At 34.8% G+C, this 19,331-nt stretch overlaps 2 protein-coding genes and 1 non-coding gene across 3 annotated transcripts; all 3 read left to right on the plus strand.

Moving 5' to 3' along the window:
• The first annotated feature begins 4,120 nt into the window (after positions 1-4,120).
• LOC146903745 (small nucleolar RNA R71) lies at positions 4,121-4,227 on the plus strand. The gene has a single exon (XR_015020759.1). It is a non-coding gene; the product is annotated as a small nucleolar RNA R71 (small nucleolar RNA).
• A 7,336-nt stretch (positions 4,228-11,563) lies between these two features.
• On the plus strand, positions 11,564-12,286 carry LOC146903746 (uncharacterized). Its single transcript, XM_085725377.1, has one exon. The coding sequence runs from the start codon at positions 11,564-11,566 to the stop codon at positions 12,284-12,286; it is 723 nt and encodes a 240-aa protein (XP_085581503.1).
• Positions 12,287-17,027: 4,741 nt separating this feature from the next.
• On the plus strand, positions 17,028-18,563 carry LOC146903747 (callose synthase 3-like). The gene is made up of 5 exons (XM_085727914.1): positions 17,028-17,283; positions 17,536-17,636; positions 17,904-18,028; positions 18,115-18,208; positions 18,436-18,563. The coding sequence occupies exons 1-5, from the start codon at positions 17,148-17,150 to the stop codon at positions 18,454-18,456; spliced, it is 477 nt and encodes a 158-aa protein (XP_085584040.1). The 5' UTR covers positions 17,028-17,147; the 3' UTR covers positions 18,457-18,563.
• The last annotated feature ends 768 nt before the right edge of the window (positions 18,564-19,331 follow it).

The following is a 19,331-nucleotide window of genomic DNA, read 5'->3' on the forward strand; positions in this document are numbered from 1 at the left end:
AACACTAAAGATAGAACGTGTTCCTTAAAATACATATTCATACATTTGCTCAAGGATTGCAACCGGGTGCTTTTCTCATTGGAAAATTTTACAATAAAACAAGACATGGGTATAGCAAGAACACAAGAAACGTAAGGAACTACTTTTATGTACAAGAAGCAACTTAAAGAAGAGACAAAACAAAAAAATTTATGCCATATTTTACATTAAAAACAAGCTACTAGTCATGCCTTTCACTATAGAAACAAAACAAAAGAATAAAGTTCAAGGGAGTTTGGACACTACGACTCTAGACACTTTATTAGCCCCCCCCCCCCCCCCACACACACACACACTTAGGGGAAGCATTGTCCTCAATGATTCAAAAAGAAAAAGAAGAAGAAGAAGAAGAAGAAGAAGAAGAAGAAGAAGAAGAAGAAGAAGAAGAAGAAAGAAAGAAAGAGTAGAAGAAGAGTAGGAGAGAGAGAGGAGAGAAGGAATAAAGGAAGAGGAAAGCTCACAATTTATTGAGGTCCATATGGAGGACCTTGAAGTTGGAGGTGTTGCATCATCCGTCGGAGCATCTCATTGTTTTCATTATTCACACGGTTTCCTCTTTGGACATCGTTTCGAAGCCCGGATAACTCAACACCTTGCCTTTGTTGCTCAGTGCTCATCCTCTCAATCTCATTGTGAATCCATACCCATCTTTGATTTTCATTAAGCTCACCGGCTTCATGGCCATGGTGCCCCTCGTGGTGCAAGTTAGCACCGTCTCCTTCATCATGATGCAAGTTTGCACCTTCTCCCTCATCATCATCTTGCTCACCAAGAACCTGCACATCATTAACATACAACCAATTTTCTTCCACCTCGGTGGTAGTCCGAGATGGGTTAGGCAATAAAAACATGATTGGTACATTTAGCTTAAGTTGGTAATGAAGGGGTGGACGATGTTTGATGAAATTCATAGCAATAAGGGTTTCTATGTTAAGCCTATTGTTTCCCTCAATTGGTTTGATTCCCTCATCTTCACCCACTCCAAAACACCTAGCTATATATGTAATGATGCCACCCACCACTATGTCTCCTCTACCGGCCGGTCTAGTACCGACAAAGTCTAGGTGATCAATCAAATAAAAACAAGTATTGACGGGGTGGTTGTAGAGCATTGCCCATAACATGAACAACTCATCGGTTCTAGTGTTTCCTAGCTCGGTTCTACCCCAAATAGTGCAAGCCATTACCCTCTGAAGGTACCTAAGTACGAGGTTGTGGATATTGCTAGCTTTGTTCGCCCTAGGGACGTATTTGTTAAGACCGGTGATTTGTTTGCAAAAGGCAGTTGGGTCATAGTTAACCGGTTTTAGACTAGGATCCCAATGATCATGAATATATCCTTCATTTGCAAAACCTAAGGCCTCACAAAAGTGCTGAAGTGACATGTCATAATCAATATTCATCAACCGGAAAACAACTCTATGGTTAGGATTATCATAATCCAACTTATCTTTGGTAAAATCTATTGAGCTCAAGAATTCATAAGTGAAATTTTCATAACCCCGCACAGGTTTCAGCAAATCAGTCCAACCTAACTTTCCTATCAGCCTAAAAACATCATCAAAAAGCTCTAGCATACCCAAAGTATTGGGATCAGGATAACGAGAAGGATGCAAGTGTTTAGAGATGAGATTTTTATACATGTCCCGTTGCTTGTTGTTTTTGAACTGGATTCCATGATTCTTCACTTGTGCTTGCTTCTTTGGGGGAAGTCCTCCTTGAGAGCTTGCTGGTTCCTTACCACTTCTTCTTGAAGCCATTGACCCTTGTTGTAATTGGTTTTGAAGGTTTAGGGTTTGGGAAGATTTTTGGTGGAAAGGATTGGTTTAGGGTTGGGGTTGATGTTTAAGGAAGGTTTGTTGGTTTGGATGTGGAGATTGGTTAAGGTTTTTGTGGTGTTTGGGTTAGGTTTTGAAAGATTAGGGTTTTGGTGAATTATTGGTTTGGGTGGATGAAAGTTGTTTTTGAGTGGTGGTTTGTGTTTAGGATGAAGTTTGTGATTGATTGGTGAAAGAATTGAGTGAATTGGTGAAGTTTTGAGGGAGATATGAAGGTTTGAAGATGGGTGGTTATGGGGGTTTAGAGATAAGTTTGAAAGATGAAAGAGGGTTGTGGTTTGTGAATGAGGAAGAAGGAAAGAAATTTTTGTGTTATAGGCTACAAGATGTCAGGCACGGCCGTGCCACCTATTGGCACGGGCTGTGCCAATGTACTGACTTCATGCTTCAAAATTTGCTTTGAAAACCTGGCACGGCCGTGCCAGCCTTAGCACGGGCCGTGCCAACCTTCTGGTCCTGGGGCTTCAATTTTTTTTCATTCTTTTCGAATCAAACTTGGACAATTACCTACAAAACAACTTAAAACAAAGAAAAACAAACAAAACAAAAGCAATTAAATGCGTGGGTTGCCTCCCACGAAGCGCTCTTTTAATGTCATTAGCTTGACGGTTAGAAAGAGTCCTTAGAATGGATCAAAGATATCATATTGTGTAGATGACGCTATAAAACGTTCTTTCACAACATGATCGTTAAGCATGCAACAAGAGTAAAGAGCAGGACCTTTCATAACGTTTTCCAACTCAAATCCTACCATCTTATCACTCACTTGAAATACTATCCTACCGTTCTTGACATCTATAAGAGCTCCCGCAGTGGCTAGGAAAGGTCTACCTAGGATTATGGGGACGTCTTCGTCCTCCACAATGTCAACGACTACAAAATCAGTTGGGATGTATATCCCTTCTATCTTAACCGGTATATCCTCGACAAATCCTACAAGTTTCATGGTAGAACGATCAGCTAGCTTCAATTCTATTTCGATAGGTTTCAACTCTCCTATCCCTATCCTTTTGAGAAGAGATAAAGGCAGCAAACTAACACTAGCTCCTAAGTCACATAAGGCTTTGTTTATGGTTTCATTCCCAATTTCACATGGTATGGCAAAGCTACCTGGATCTCTAAGCTTAGGGGGTGCTTCTTGGATGATTGCACTAGTTTCCTTGGCCAAGGCTATTGTCTCATTATGCTCTATAGCCCTTTTCTTTGAAAAAATTTCCTTTAAAAACTTGGCATATAGAGGCATCCTAGACAAAGCTTCAGCAAAGGGAAGTTTAATGCAAATCTTCCTAAGTGTGTTAACAAATTTTTCAAACTTACCCTCTAGTTTAAGCTTATCAGGATTTAAGGGGGATGGAGTTTTGTTTTCTTCAAGCGGTTTTGCTTCTTCTATCACAATTTTATCACCTAAAGGCTTGGCACTTTCTTTCCCAATGTTTTTAACCTTAGCAAAAGTTTCGCCTAACTTACTACCCCCAAAAGATATGACATTAACTTGGGCTTTGGGATTGGCTTCGGTTTGACCAGGAAAGACTCCCGGTGTTTGGGAAGAGGTAGCCACTTGTTGGGCTATTTGAGCGATTTGAGTTTCAAGCATTTTAGAGTGAGTAGCAATAGAATCAACTTTGGTATTGAGCTTGGAAAGAGAATCATTCAGAAATCCGGTTTGGTTTTTAAGTTCTTGAAGTTGTTTAGTTTGGTTGGCAATAGAATTTTCCAACAAAATTTCCAAATTGGATTTCTGAGTGAATCTTTGGTTGTTTGCATAACCGGGTGGTGCTACTTGTCCAAAGGGATTTTGGTTTTTATAAAATTTTTGATTTTGTCTCATCCCTTGGTTGTATTGAGCATAATTCATTTGCTCAACACCGTTAATAGCACTACCTAGTTGGCAATCAACACCAGCATGACCAGTTATACCACATATTTCACAAGAAGGAGTAGAAGCGGAATTGATAGCACTAACATTGAGTTTTTCAAGTTTTTCAGTTAATGTATCAATTTTAGAAGCAAGGTGATCATAGTTAGAGACTTCGTACATACCTACCTCCTTTTTGGAGGATGAAGAACTAGTGGTGGCTCTCTCGTCGGTCCATTTGTAATGATTTTGAGCCATGTCTTCAATCAAGGCATACGCCTCCGTGTAGTTCTTATTCATAAGTGCTCCACCTGCAGCTGCATCAACATACATCTTAGTGGTATAAGACAAGCCATTATAAAAAGTGTGGACTATAAGCCACTTCTCTAGGCCATGGTGGGGACAAAGTTTTAGCATTTCTTTGAAACGCTCCCACGCATCATAGAGAGATTCCCCATCTTTTTGGTTGAACCGCGTGATTTGGTCTCTAAGTTTAGCAGTTTTAGATGGTGGAAAGAAACGGGCAAGGAATGCTTGCCTCATCTGATCCCATGAAGTAATGGAACCGACTTCGAGGGAATGGAACCAAGCGCTAGCTCTATCCCTTAATGAAAAGGGAAAGAGATGAAGTCTTACGGCTTCTTGGTTCTCCTTCATGGTTCCACTAATTCGTAGGAAAACAGAGATGTGAAGATTGGGATCCTCAGTGGGGGATCCCGAGAATTGGTTTTGCTGCACCAAGTTAAGTAGGGCAGGTTTAATTTCAAAATTGTCATCCTCAACCGTTGGGTACACAATAACAGCTTGTGGTTCAGCCGTAGACGGCGTTGCATACTCTTTGAGAGTGCGATTGGCCATGGCGGTGTTATTTTGTGTTGCTCTCCTTCTTCTATGTAAGAACCTTTCGGTCTCGGGTATGAATACCGTTTGATTTCTAGTTCTTCGCATAAAAGGTTGAGAACCCAAGAAGTTAACGATAACAGAAAAATAAAAAGTTAAAAATAAAAAGAAAAGAGAAATAAGAGAGAATTCTAATCACTAAGAAAAAGCTAATTAAATTAGTTAACTCCCCGGCAACGGCGCCAAAAACTTGATAGGGCCAAACCGCAAGTGCACGATCTATCGAAGTAATAGTAGTAAGAAAGAGTATCGTTCCGCTAGGGAGTTGTTCAATTCAATTAACCTTTAGTGAATGATTAGATGAGGAGAAAAGTAGTAAAAAGGGGTTTTGATTGCTGAAAATAAAAACAATATTAATAAAAAGCCTCGGGATCATTGGTTCATCATAATGACAAATCCTTCACTAGAAAAGACCTAAACATCTAATTTCATGGTTTACACACTAATTTCTAAAGACCGGTTTCCCTTAGCCCCTCACCTTTCCGATGAAAGTCCGGTGAGAGTTTACTTCTAGCAACCAAGCCTATTTCGCTGACATGATTACTAGAAGATGCATAGAGGATTGAAACTACTCTTTGTCTCAATAATTGCAAAGACTATTTCACTGTTTTGCAATTATTGTCTAGATTCACTTGTTCCAACATCAAGACTCCGCTCTCGCTTTATGAATTGATGTTTGGGATGATGGATTAACGATTATCAAACCCTCCGCTTTCGCTTCCACAGTTTGATAATTGTTAATCCACGTTAAGACGGTGAATCTAGATTAGAAATTAGGGTTACATAGAAATTAGGGTTTAGGCTTGTTTTGTTTAGGATTGAGTCATTAGACTCCCCAACAATCCTAAGACGAAGAAGTCTACTCACTCATGTTCATCGTAGACATGGGGGAAGAAGAGAGAAAAACAGTAAAATAAATTGCAAAGAAAGTAAAAGGGAAATAAAGACTTTTTATTGAAATAATACTTGAAATAAACAAAGTAAAGGATGAATGTTTATGGTGGAGAGCTACTCTATTTATAGCTTTACAATCGACTTAGAAACTAAGCAACTAAAAGGGTAAAACAGTAAAGCTACAACAGGGTAACTTGGGCCCGAAGAAAAAGCAGCAAAAGAGGCTCCTGGAGGTGGCACGGCCGTGCCACATGTTGGCACTGGCCGTGCCAAGCTTCTGACTTGGTGGGAACATATTTTTGTTCCGTATCTTCGTATTTTCGCACTGTATTTGCTCCAGTCCTCTTTCTTTTGCTCCAAGACACCTTCCACCATATATTCGTTCCTAAAATAAAATAAAAAGCAATTTAAAGTAAAATATTCTAAAAGGAAATAAAATGCAATAAAATAAAATCAAATCTTATTTAAAACTAAACTAAATAAAGCATTAAAATATACTAATCTATGATTCATCAATTATAATGATATTATATTCTACTAGGCATCTACTCTAGTGATTCATTTGCGTTTTACTGCTCATATGCAGTTCAGTAAACAGCTCGACATAATCCAAGAGTACTTTAAGACCAATGATAGATTTGAGTGCTACCGCTTGGGTGAACATTCTAGTTGGGAGGAACAAAAATGTGTTGAAAATGTTCGACCAACTAAAGAGTGGGATATCTGTTCTTTTGCTGCCTACTCGAACAAGAGGTCTCAGTTTGAATCTTACATGTGCTAATTCATTGAGGTATCATGAACCTAATTGATAAGGTTTTTTATTCATCTAAAACCTTTTGTAACAAGAAATTATAATTGATTATTTATTAAATAAAACTTGTGTGCTATCAAGGATCCTAAATTAGAGATGCTGACATTGGACCAAATTCGCGATAGCGGTGAAAAAAAAACTCAAGTCCCTTTATATCGATTATGTTCGGAGGTAATTAATATGCATTTTATTTTGTATTCATGTGTTATATATTGTTAGTAATTGGAAGTTTATTACTACAAGTTTGTTTTTTTAAATTTTGCTCGTTTATTATAGGGAACAGTTAAGGAAAGATCATTGAGAGAACTTATAGAGTCAAACAAATGGAATTAGATGAACAGAAAAATCAGAAACCATTTTTTCGATTCATCCATAAAAAAACAAATTCATCGAAACATATTGATATTGCAAATAAATATAATTCTTTTAACTTGAGCTTCTAGAAGAATTTCAATTTCAATTTGCCGTAATTTCAATTTAAACTTCTAGAATTTCAATTTAAGTCGATTCATCAAAATTTCAATTTCAAATTCATTTAACTTTAACCTAAATATCCGTAAGAAACAAATTCATCGAAACACATAGATATTGCTAATAAATATAATTCTTTTAACTTGAGCTTCTAAAAGAATTTCAATTTCAATTTGCGGTAATTTCAATTTAAACTTCTAGAATTTCAATTTATGTCGATTCATCAAAATTTTAATTTCAAATGCATTTAACTTTAACCTAAATATCCATCAAAAAACAAATTCATCGAAACACATAGATATTGCAAATAAATATAATTCTTTTAACTTGTGCTTGTAGAAGAATTTCAATTTCAATTTTCCGTAATTTCAATTTAAACTTCTAGAATTTTCAATTTCAAATGCATTTAACTTTAACCTAAATATCCATAAAAAACAAATTCATTGAAACACATTGGTATTGCAAATAAATATAGAAATAGTTCAAAATTGTGTTTATAGAAACACCAATTCCTTCTTTATATTTCACACACACACACACACACACACACACACATATATATATATATATATATATTAACCAACAAGTTAAATCATCTCTCTTGCAAAAAAAAACCTAAATCATCTAAAAATTGGTTAGGAACTAGTAAATTAAGGATAACTTGACTTGATTATTAGAATCTTATAACGAGAATAGGCTTAAATGAATCATTTTTTTTTTGGTATTATATTTCTAATTTAAGTCTTAAAATATATATTTAGCCATAAAATAATTCTTAACTACACCCTAAAGCGCACCCGCACCCCTCAAAAAGCTACACCATTAGGCACATTAAAGTTGTTATTTTTTTGGCCTTCAGTTAAAGTTGATATGATAAATATGATTAGTTGAATAAGTTGATATATTTTTTCAATAAAAAAAAATCCGAGTATTTGCTATTCATAAACACTTTGTTATATAATCAAATGATAGTGGTTAAGTATAGATCTCACGTGTCCATAAAAAAAGTATATGTATCATGTTGCAACAAAAATAAATGTTCAGGTTGTGTTTATTTTTGGCAATCTAATATAATTTTTTTCTCAAGTATGGGTGGCAAATGAGATTGACTTTTACCTTATTGAGTTCAAAATATTGAAGATATTATTGAGAATGTTTATACAATTCGAGTAGGAGATTGTTAACTTTTTTTAATCCTTGTAATAGTTGAATTTTCGGTAAGGATTAAGAATCCTTATTTTATCTTCTAGTGTACAATTAAATTTTACTGCAAATCGTGAAATTTAAAAAATCAAAATTGAGATATATAGTCTAACCAATATCAAAATTAACTAATGGATATAACCCACAAATACACATGCAACACCTTACAAAATAATGGATATATTGTATTTTCATAGTGTATAATACGAATGTGTTTGATCATAGAAAGAGATACCAACAATAACAAATACCACAAGTTATTTTCACCACTAAAACTTCAAGATCTACATGCAAAGTTTGTTACAATATGGAAAAGCTTGTGGGAAAGTGGAGTTGTTTCCTTAGAAAAAGTTTTTTTTATGAACTTTTGTTTCCTTTTGACGAAGATTTTTATAGTGTTCGTGTGGTAGATTTTTGGAGTCTTGAGCCTAATTTCTTCAAGTTATTTGCATTTTAAACATAACCAGAATACAATAGAGTGCCCACAAACTTAACATTATGTCGATTCCTAGTTTTTGGATTTTTTTGTACATTTTTACTATTATTTGCATCTGCAATTTGTGAAATTTACATTTTTTATTGGCAAATGAAGGTTTAAGTTTGTTGAATATCTCGAGTTCATTAGGGTTTAAGGCAAACTTTAAGACTTAAAGGAGTATTTTATTTTATTTTACAAACCACGGATAAAATTTCATATCGACAACAAAATTTAAACTTAATGTGAAATTTTGGATCCTAATAATTTAAAATTATGTTCTTGTATTATCTATTACCTTGTTATGCTTCATTGTGTATCATTTTAATAGTCGCTTTTTTTGGATAATAATTTCAAAACAACTTTATGTGTCTCCAATAGATCCTATACATTGCCCCTTTTCATATCTCGTTGTAGTCAATTTTAAGAGTTTGAATTTCAAACACACTTTGTCTGTCTTCAATAAGTTACATACATTAGTCATTTCAAATCTTGTCGCAGTCCATTTTAAGAGCTTGAACTTCAAACAAATTTAGCAATTTGGTAACACTTTTATAAAACTTCAGTCGTTTATTTTGGTTTAAAATTTCAATCTAAAACTGATTCTCCCATGAAGAGCTCACAAAAAATATTTATAGATGTTTTTTGAATCTCCTATTTTGAAAACCGGTCGAATCAAAACAAATCAAATACATAATTTTAACACTTAGTTCTTTTATTAGTATGATATATTGTACTAATCATTTATTTATTGGAAATGTTGGAATATTGAGATAATTTCTCAGTTGTAAATTTTTTCAGGTGGCTTTATTTGATTCTGCGAAATATGTTGTTATGCGAAGCAAACACTTGTTGCAAGGTTGGTGTAGTGCTCAGGTCATTCGACAACAACCTTCTTGCTCTCCAGTAGATGGGATGCGAGATCGATGGACCAAGCCTCTTCCCAATTTGATTGAAATGTAACATTAACGCGTCTTTTTTGGCTATTCGTAATCGCATGGAGATTGGTACAACTATCCGTGATGACATAGGAGATTTCTTACTTGCTAGATCGGAGTGATTTTCACCCATTTGATGAGTTAGAAACTTGTGGTATCTTAGTTATTTGATGAGTTAATGATTTTCAATTGGATAACGTGAATTTTGAATTAGGCACATATACAACACGTGTCGGACACTGAAAACACCTTCCATCATAGGTGTTGGTGCTACAGAGCTCAAACATTTGATATTTAAGCAACCAATTTTCTTCTAGCGCAATGACGCCAACCATTCAAATTTTAACTTTTGACCTGCATGGACTAAATTATGATAATCTGAACTGTTAAAAAATAAACCTGGTGGTCAAATGCTAAGCAATTACCTTTTGACCTCCTCCTCCTCAAAGAATGCCTTGCTCAACATCTGACTCTCTCCATATGATAACTTGGCAAAAATAAATTGATCAATAAGGTATTATTCCTGGCATATCTGTGGGTTTGCACATGCAATAGCAGAAATAAAACTAACACTTATGACAATATTTAAAAAAAAATAGAATTTTTTAACATAACATGAATTTAATATGAAATTTTTAGCACAAAAACATTAAAATTCGTATTTAATTCATGTTTTGTTAAAATAATTTGTTTGGAGAGATTGTCATAATATTCTATCCTTTTCTGGAAAATTTCATTGAAAAATATGAAGGTTAGACATGAGTTGAATAAAAAATAGGGATTAATTTCACAGATGAAAATTTTTAGAGGGACCAAAAGCCTAAAGAATATTTTAGAGGGACTAAAATCAAATGTTGGTATATTTAGAGGGACCATTTACTTATTTAACCCTATTTAATTTTAGGGAAAGTCACAATTTTTGTCCCTAAAGAAATAACTAATTTTTTTATGAAATGTCATTATTAAAAGGGTTAAATAAGTAAAAAGTCCCCCTAAATATATCAACATTTGATTTTAGTCCCCCTAAAATATTCTTTAAGTTTTTGGTCTTTTTAAAATTTTCTATCTATGAAATTAGTCCATGCTCTAGTGTAATACTCAATGTAGAGTAGAGACTAATTTCATAGATGAAAAATTTTAGAGGGACCAAAAGCCTAAAGAAAATATTAAGAGGACTAAAATCAAATGTTGGTATATTTAGGGGGACTATTTTCTTATTTAGCCCTTATTAAAATCTTAATAATTTAGTCCTGAAATGTATGTTTGTTGATCAAATTAGTCTTTAAAAATGAATTGTATTTGTGGGGGGGGGGGGGGGGGGGGGGGGGGGGGGGGGGGGCAATCATCCATTTAAAGAGAAAATGTGCCTTTATAAGCCCAAACATAACACAAGCGTGATTTCAAATCAAATTCCATTAACGTTTTCTTCTCTCACGCACGAGTCACAGGTGCCAACCGAAGAACATTTGGCGCCAAAATTCAAGCACCTTCGATCAATCTTCATTCTAGTCTCTGTTACGTGATGTGTTCTTGATTCTCTTCCTATTATCTCATATTTCTACAATGTTACAGATTTTTTTTCAAAATTTCTGAGTTTGTTTTGTGATTTTGGATTTCTTATTCTTCTTTCTTTCTTACTACTGCAGATTCATTGTTCGGATACGCTGATTGCATTGAAGTTCAAGGAATGAAACAAGAAATTTGCGTTTCGGTCGGTAAACATGATTCTCAACTGTTTCTATATTTGTTTGCAATCTCTATGGTGATTCCATGATGAATTTGTTCCTATTTTGGTTATGTTAAAGTTAAATGTATGTATTTAAAATTGAAATTATTTTGAATTCACTTGCATTGAAATTTTACAAGTTTAAATTCAAATTAAGGTTAATTGAAATTCGCTCAAGTTAGAAGATGTAAACTCGATTCTCAAGTGTTTTGATAAACACGATTATGAACTGTTTCTTCTTTATGGCGTTTGATGAATTTGTTCTGCTTACTATCTAGGTTTAAATGTATTTGAACTGTTTCGATATCTGAACTTGTTCTACTGCTGTTTAGATTTAAGGTACATGTATTTGAAATTGTTGAGACTTGAAATGGAAATAACGATGAAATGAAATTGAAATTTCTTGTGATTAGATGGATAAAGAAAATAATGCAAAAAAAGAAGTTAGCAATGGCAGTTCCTCTAAGGTGGAGATGATGTGCTTGGAGAGGAGTTGTAGGGTGTGCCGCTGTGCTGAGTCTGACAAACGGGGAGATGCTGCCTTGGAATATATGGGTATCGCCTCAGTTATAGATGCCAACTCTGAAAGTGAATCCGAGATAATGGAATTTGTTGGACCTGATGGGGAGATTTTTGAATGTAAGAATGGTTTGGAGATTGCTTTGTCCCATGAAGATACATTGATTCCACTTGGTTGTTCTTGTAAAGATGAACTTGCTATGGTACACTATGCTTGTGCTCTCAAATGGTTTGCCCATCTTGGATCTACCATTTGTGAAATATGTGAAAATGTGGCGATTAATATTAGAACATCTGATGTCAAGAAAGTTGTTGATTGTTTGAAGATACATGAAGCACTAAGAGAAAGTGCACTTAATGGAGAACCTGTTCCTTCACAAAATCAGTTAAATGCTGCCATGGCTGGTATCCGCAGGCAACAGTTAACTGAAATTGCAAGGTGGTTTACTATTCGTGATAGCAATAGTGATGTGGACTCGGTTTCAGAGATTGTTTCCGATCAGCCTTTGAATAACGTTGTCGAGGAAGCTGGCCCTGTACAGAACCGTACAATCAACTGGGGTGCAAAACTTATAGATGTTTTACTTGCAGCAGGACTGCTTTGTGGAGGTATGTAAAATTGAATAATGTTGTTGTGTATACTACAAAATATGTTCGTTTTTATTAATGCTGCTGTAAGGCATTCATTTGCATATAAACTGTATGATATCTAGTAAAACTGACCTTGATTTCTGCTTTGTAACTGTGTCATATGCCCATACCAACATACGGGACACCAAAACACCAATAAAAAAACCCCTAACCACTTAGAATCCAGCCTTGAGGCCGACATATACATGCCGAAACACACAGGCATACCCCTGCCTCAAGACCAATACCGTAGCAGAACAACCACCCAAACAAAAAGCCAACATTCCCCTAAGTGCCAAACGGCACCTCACGCTACTGCAGAAGGAAAGAAGCAGAAAAATTGCAGGCGCAACAGCTGGGCAGCAGCCACCAGAAAATGAACAGAAACTACACCAGGAAAGTTACAACCGCATAGGTACCCTACGAAGGCACCATTGAGGATCCCAACACCTCTCAAAAAATAAGCAAACCGTAATGTTCATCCTACTCAACGTCCACTTCCAAGCTAGCACTTTAACATCCTCCACAATAACATCCACCACAAAATTAACATCGTTAAAGATCTTAAAATTCCGCATTTTCCACAAGGTCCAAATCGTCGCTAACCAAATCAAACCCAACCCAACTCATACCAACATAGCTATATTAGCTTACTTACTCTGATTCTTGTAGATTTGTTTGTTTTAGATGATGGATTTTGGGAGAAAATTTGGGCGAGGAATGTTTATTCTTTTGAAACGTCGGTGTCGGACATGCCTTGAATCCGAAGTTTTGGTCCTACATTACACTAGAGGCCTTTCCTCTCCATTTTTATCCCTCTACATTTCTTAACTCACAATTAGCTGCTTCTATTCTATCCTATTTTATTTAGGCTTTATAATTAACTTTGTTGGATTGTTTTAAGTCAATTATGATAGGAGTTAGACTTTCTGGATTGTTTTAAACTTTACGGAGCAGTGGATGTGTGGCTCAAGAACAATAAAGTTTGTCACTTATAGTCAAGGTTTTACAACTCGAGAGTTTACCTCAACTCGTTTCAACTAGGTAAACTCGACTCGTAAACTCGTACGAGTTTCGAGAACTCGTACGAGTTTACCTAAAATTAAAAATTATATAAAATTTATTATATGCATGACATATATAAGCTAATATAATATTGTAAATAGGTCAATAGTGCAAAATATGACTTAATTACAAAGGCAAATTATACCAAACTACCATAATAAAACATTGTGTTCAACTTAGCATCAAAATACAAAAATTAACGCACAAAATCATAAGTTCATAAGTCTCTAAGTTTAAGCCATCCATAAAACCATCCAAAAAAGCAAGTTTCACAAGTTCCTAAAGTTGTTAATAAAACTATCTAAAAAATAAACTAGTTAATTTCTTCAAAAGGTCAATAAACACCACAACCGCAACCCTAACCGGCGTCGCAATCATCGGCGTCAAAATATGAATTTCCACCGTTGGAATCGCAACCCTAACTGATATGTGCTCCCTTGTTCATGGTTTGAGAACTTAGAGAAGAAAGAAAAAGAAATGTTCCATCTCAGGAACAACGTGTTACTGTAAAGGTAACTATTTAGTAAACGTTTCAGTCTTTGGGCTTGTAGAAAAGGAGTTGGGTTTAGAAAAAAAGGGCCCAAAAAAAGGGCCGATTTTTTTGGTTAGTTGTAAACTCATAAAACTCGGTAAACTCGGTCGAGTTTACACGAGTTTACTGAGTGTTAACTCGGTCAAACTCGTCAAACCTTTCGATTTTACCAGAAATCGAGTTTACCTCCGAGTTAACACGATTTTGGTACCTAAACACGTAAACTCGGTAAACTCGGAGTGTTAACACTCGATTTGCGAAACAATGCTTATAGTTAACTTTAAAGGTTTTGGTACAATTGCAAAAGCTAAACATCTTATGGGTGCCTTTTTTTACTATCCTTAAGGCTGCTTCTGAGCCCAAAACTTGTTTGGTTACTCATTGAGTCATGACTGCTTCAAGAATCAAGAGAGTTATTGTTTTAGGCTGCTATGACACAGACAGACTTATCATATTCTTAGTTCTTTCTTACACTTCCTTGTATATAGTTATATTTATTGGATGCTTAATTATTCCCGTTGATTTTGATTAGAATCATGTGCCTAATACTACTATTCCCTATATTTGTTGTCCAGAGTACTGCAAGAAGCCTTCTACACGTCCTACTTGAAGATTTATGTGCTCTAGTGATTTTTTTTATCGCTTCGTAAGTACTTCGATTACCTTCCTTTTATGTCCCCTAACTGTACATTTTTTAAGAATTTTGGTTCAGATTTTGTTATTGTTTTGCTATACTCAAACTTAACTATGCTTTTAAAAATAACTGAATATATAAGAAGAACGTTATTAATTTATGTGTTGGTTCAATGGTTATTTATTTCATTCTGGTGCGAATTAGGGTCTAATTGTTTCTTTGTATATTTAGTTATTGCAGTTTAGCAAGGAAGTTCTACTAAAGATCTATTGGTTTCTAGAATCAAGTATGGGCCTTCACGTTGATGGAAATGTGCTGAGAAGAAGTTATCTTCAAAAAGACATTTTAATGTCTATGTTTTTTTAGTCATGACATTTTTTGATATTAGTAAACAATCATTTTTCCCCTTACATATTGTTGAACAGTGTAAAAAGGATAGGATTATATGTAAAAAATATTTCTAAAAGGTGGGCAAATGGTTAATATTTTCACATGGACAAATGACATTATCACTATTGATACGGTGTATGTTTGGTTTCAATTTTAGAGGGGTTTAAGTCGATTCTTGAGATGTAGAATTGATTTTGACAAGTCCCGTGAACTTAGCTCAATTGGTAGGACAATGCATTATTATATGCAGGGGCAGGGGTTCGAACACCTGACACCCCACTTATTCACCTTATAAGGTGAATTCTAGCCACTAGGCTACCTGACAAAAAAAAAAAGAATTGATTTTGACATCTTTGGATGTGTTAAAGTTGAATTGATTTTACGTGTAGAATCGACTTTACATGAAACCGAAATTTGTGGTTTTTGATTGCTACAATTGATTTTAGCCTTAATTTTTTTTTGATGTAACAAGTCTTAAATGTATTGTTCAATTCACTTTTATATGGATGTATCCAAACATAAATAATCTTACATTTAACTTTCTTTTAGCGAATCTCTAAAAAAATCACCTTTTCAGCTGGAGTTAACTTGCTAAGCTAACTAGACAAGATATAATAAAGCATATATCATAATATCATTATGTACATTCGTGACCAGCACAGATGCTAAGCTAACGAAACAAGATTAGACATAATCAAGATATTTGAACAACTCTGATGCCACAATTAAACAAAGCTTGCTAGAAGCTTATCTATAGATTTTGACTTTCGTTAGCCTAGTAAAAAAGGGTGTCGCACCCACTTATACACTCCAACATCTTGGTATATATTCTTCATTCTCTCAACCTCTAGGATTAGATTGTGCAAGTGTCTCATATTTATAGAGAAGTCAATAATTGTGCGGATCTTTGAGCAAACTTAGGGCATTGTGAATCTTTTAATTTGACTATTGTGGTTTCTCATCCTCCTCCTTCCTATCTTAGTCTTATGTTACACTTTGATGTAATGAGATGTAAAATTCATAAACTTGGTGTTTTCTTTTGCTTTTTTTCTCTATTTTTTGTCTTTTCCTTCTTTTATATACGAAATAAAATAAGACTGCTTTTTGTTTATCATCAGTATTCAGCAGGCTAACCACTTTTGAGGTTCCAATCTTCAATGGCTTCAAAACTATTAAACTCTCGTAAGATATGATGAATGACTCACAATCTAGTACGACAATACATTACAATTCAAATATGTCCACAAACACTAGGTGGCAAGGATAGGCAGACAATTCTTATGACTAACAACCGACCTTATCTAGGATCAACGAGAATCCCCTTCCTGAAGATAGAAGAGAAAGATCGATGAAGTATACTTTAATAATGTTAATTACTTATGTAGTTACAACTTGACCCTTTATTAAAGCAAAGTAAATTTCATTTTTAGGGTCAAATATGTCTTTAATTTTGTTAAACAGTGAAAGTGTCTCATAATGTCATGTCATGTCAGTGCCACGTGGACATTTGTCTTTGTCTCTTTCACCCCTAATGTCATGTCACACCATCTCTTTAGTCAAAAAAATGTCAACTCAGCTTTTTTGTACACTTAACGACCAAATTTAACGTCGGAGATTAAAATGGCTAACATATTTTAGAGTTAGAGACTATTTTGTATTTTTGGTGCACATCTAAGGACCAAAATAGTTGTTTCTCCTAAAAAGATCCGTACATATAAATATATGGGCACATAAAATTCACAATGAACACACAACAATGTTTTCACATATAAAAAATTCACAATGAACACATGGCGATGTTTTCACATTAAATAAAAAAAATATTTTATAGAAACACTATATTTATTTATATTGTTTAAAGAACTTGAAATTTTAGGAATTTTCACATAAAAAGAATAATAATGTTAACATTTTAGAAAATAGAAGTTTTTTTTTTGACAAATAGAAAATAGAAGTTTAAAAATGAAAAAAATAAAAAGATAAATATTTGAATTGTTATTTGAAATTAAGTTAGATGATTAATTGAGTGATTTATCTTTGTAACCATAGAAAACTAGTTGAGTAATTTTTACTTGAAACAATAAAAAATCAAGATCTCCTCCTTCTATCCTAGGATTTGGAACAAAAATACGAATCTTTCTAATTATAAAGCAAAAAGAAGTACCTGCAATTCCAAACCTAGAATTTGAAATAACCCTCTCTTTTGCGGCTACTTATTTCTCTCTCAATGAAGACCGCAGGGAATGTAGTAGAGTCAATGTTTGATAGTGACGTTGTTCCTTCCTCTCTCGTTGAAGAAATTGCACCCATTCTTTGTGTTGCTAATGAAGTTGAAAAGACTCATCCTAGAGTTGCGTATTTATGTAAGTCTGTTTCTAAAATCAACTTCTTCCATTCTTTATAGCGAATTACTCATAGGCTAAGAAGCACGGACACGGACACGGAAACGGACACACGGACACCGATAATTCGAAAAAATCACATAATTCAGTATAATTATATGTGTCGGTGTTGTGTCGGTGTCAGACATGTGTAATTCGAGGAGTGTCTGTGCTTCATAGCTCATAGGTTATTTCTATGTTGTGTTTGGTGATATCGATATTATTGCATTGTAGGTCGCTTTTACGCCTTTGAGAAAGCTCATAGGTTTGATCCTACTTCAAGTGGTCAGGGTGTTCGCCAATTCAAGACCGCCTTTCTTCAACGCCTTGAAAGAGTAACATCCTTTTACTTTTCATTGTTGTTAAATAGTGGCTATACCGTAGCGGAATTTAAACAAATCAGTATTGTTTCGCGATATGCTATTTTCATGCAGCACTGACACAGGCAATGACACGTCAACACAAGTAGTAATTTAAGAAAATGACATAATTGAATGTAATCACATGTGTCATGTCGGACACGCGTTGAATACCAACCATTGTTCTTAAAAGTAACTTCAATAATTTTATGCTAAGATTTTCATTTGTTGTATAATTGCTAGGAAAATTATCCAACTTTGAAGGGAAGGGTAAATAAAAGTGATGCACGTGAGATGCAGAGTTCTTATCCGCATTACTACAAAAAATATATCCAAGCTTTACAAAATGCTGCTGATAAAACTGACTGGTTGGTTCTCTACATAATTTTTCAGATTGATTAATGTTTCCTTGCAATTGTATGATGAATAATGATGGTTTGTCTCTTCTTTCCAGCACACAGCTTACCAAGGCATATCAGATTGCTAATGTTCTTTTTGATGTTTTGAAGGCTGTTATCATGACCAAATCTATAGAAGTTGATCAAGAGGTAGGTTATTTTCTATGGCTCCTAAGTTTTATATTTTGTTATTAGTGTTCCCTTTTTATCTGAACCTATATTATTTGCCCATATTCAATATAGCTTGTTAGATTTTCCGGTTTTCCTAGAGGTCACTTGGTTGAAAATTAGCTCTGAACCGGTTTTACAATAGCTTGTTAGATTTATGCCGGTTGTTGTACTATTCATATGATTGACTTGCGTTGTCATTGTAATAGATTTTGGAGAGACGAGGATAAAGTTGCTGAGAAGACGGAGATAAACTTGCGTTGTCATCTATCCTAATTTATTTGTAACCTTTATTTTTAAAATAACTTTGAAACACTACATTCTTATCGGACGTTTGTGTAAAACTCGTTTACTCTGACGGCAGCACATGCTATCTTTTCTCTTATTATTATACTACCGGGTGGCATTTAGGGTGGGTGAGGGAAAGAGTTTCCCATTATGGGAAAATAATTTTTAACTATTGGATCAAATGAAGAACACACTCTTATCATACTCCTTCACCACTAGATTACTTTTACACTCTCTTCCACCCTCTCTCTTTCATGTCCCCAGTCACCCACCACCACTATCACCACCACCACCAAAACACATTGTGTTCTTCAACCCAGACTACAATTGACTCACCACCACTAAATCACAATTATGGTCGGTCAACAGTTTTTTTTTTTTAACATTGTCTTCAACCTTTAGAAAAAAAAAATGTCTGCAAAGTTATTCATGTTCGAATCAATATTTTAACAGTTCTTGGTTTTTTAATTTTGTTTTCTACTTCATGTGAGATGTTATTCATCAATATCCAGATTTGCAAATTAACAAGGGTAATATTATGGACTTTTTGTGATGAATTTTTTTATAAGAAATCATGGGACTGTGTCATATTTGATGGTGGTGGTTGTGATTCGTGCTGGTTCCAAAGGTTGCAGCAGCAACCACTGTTTAGCTTGCCAACGATTAACACCGAGACAACCAGAACCACAGCTTTTTTCCAATGGCGAGTACCAATTTTTTCAGATCTGGAATTTTTCACTAGGACGAGGAGGGTTGGAGTTGACGACGACGAGGGGAGTCGACGGCGAGGCCGAGGAAGGAGGCGTTGGTCTGATGA

This window comes from Medicago sativa, chromosome 7 (genome assembly GCF_051527215.1).
Source record: "Medicago sativa cultivar Bolivia chromosome 7, Bolivia_mono, whole genome shotgun sequence".
Classification (NCBI taxonomy): domain Eukaryota; kingdom Viridiplantae; phylum Streptophyta; class Magnoliopsida; order Fabales; family Fabaceae; genus Medicago; species Medicago sativa.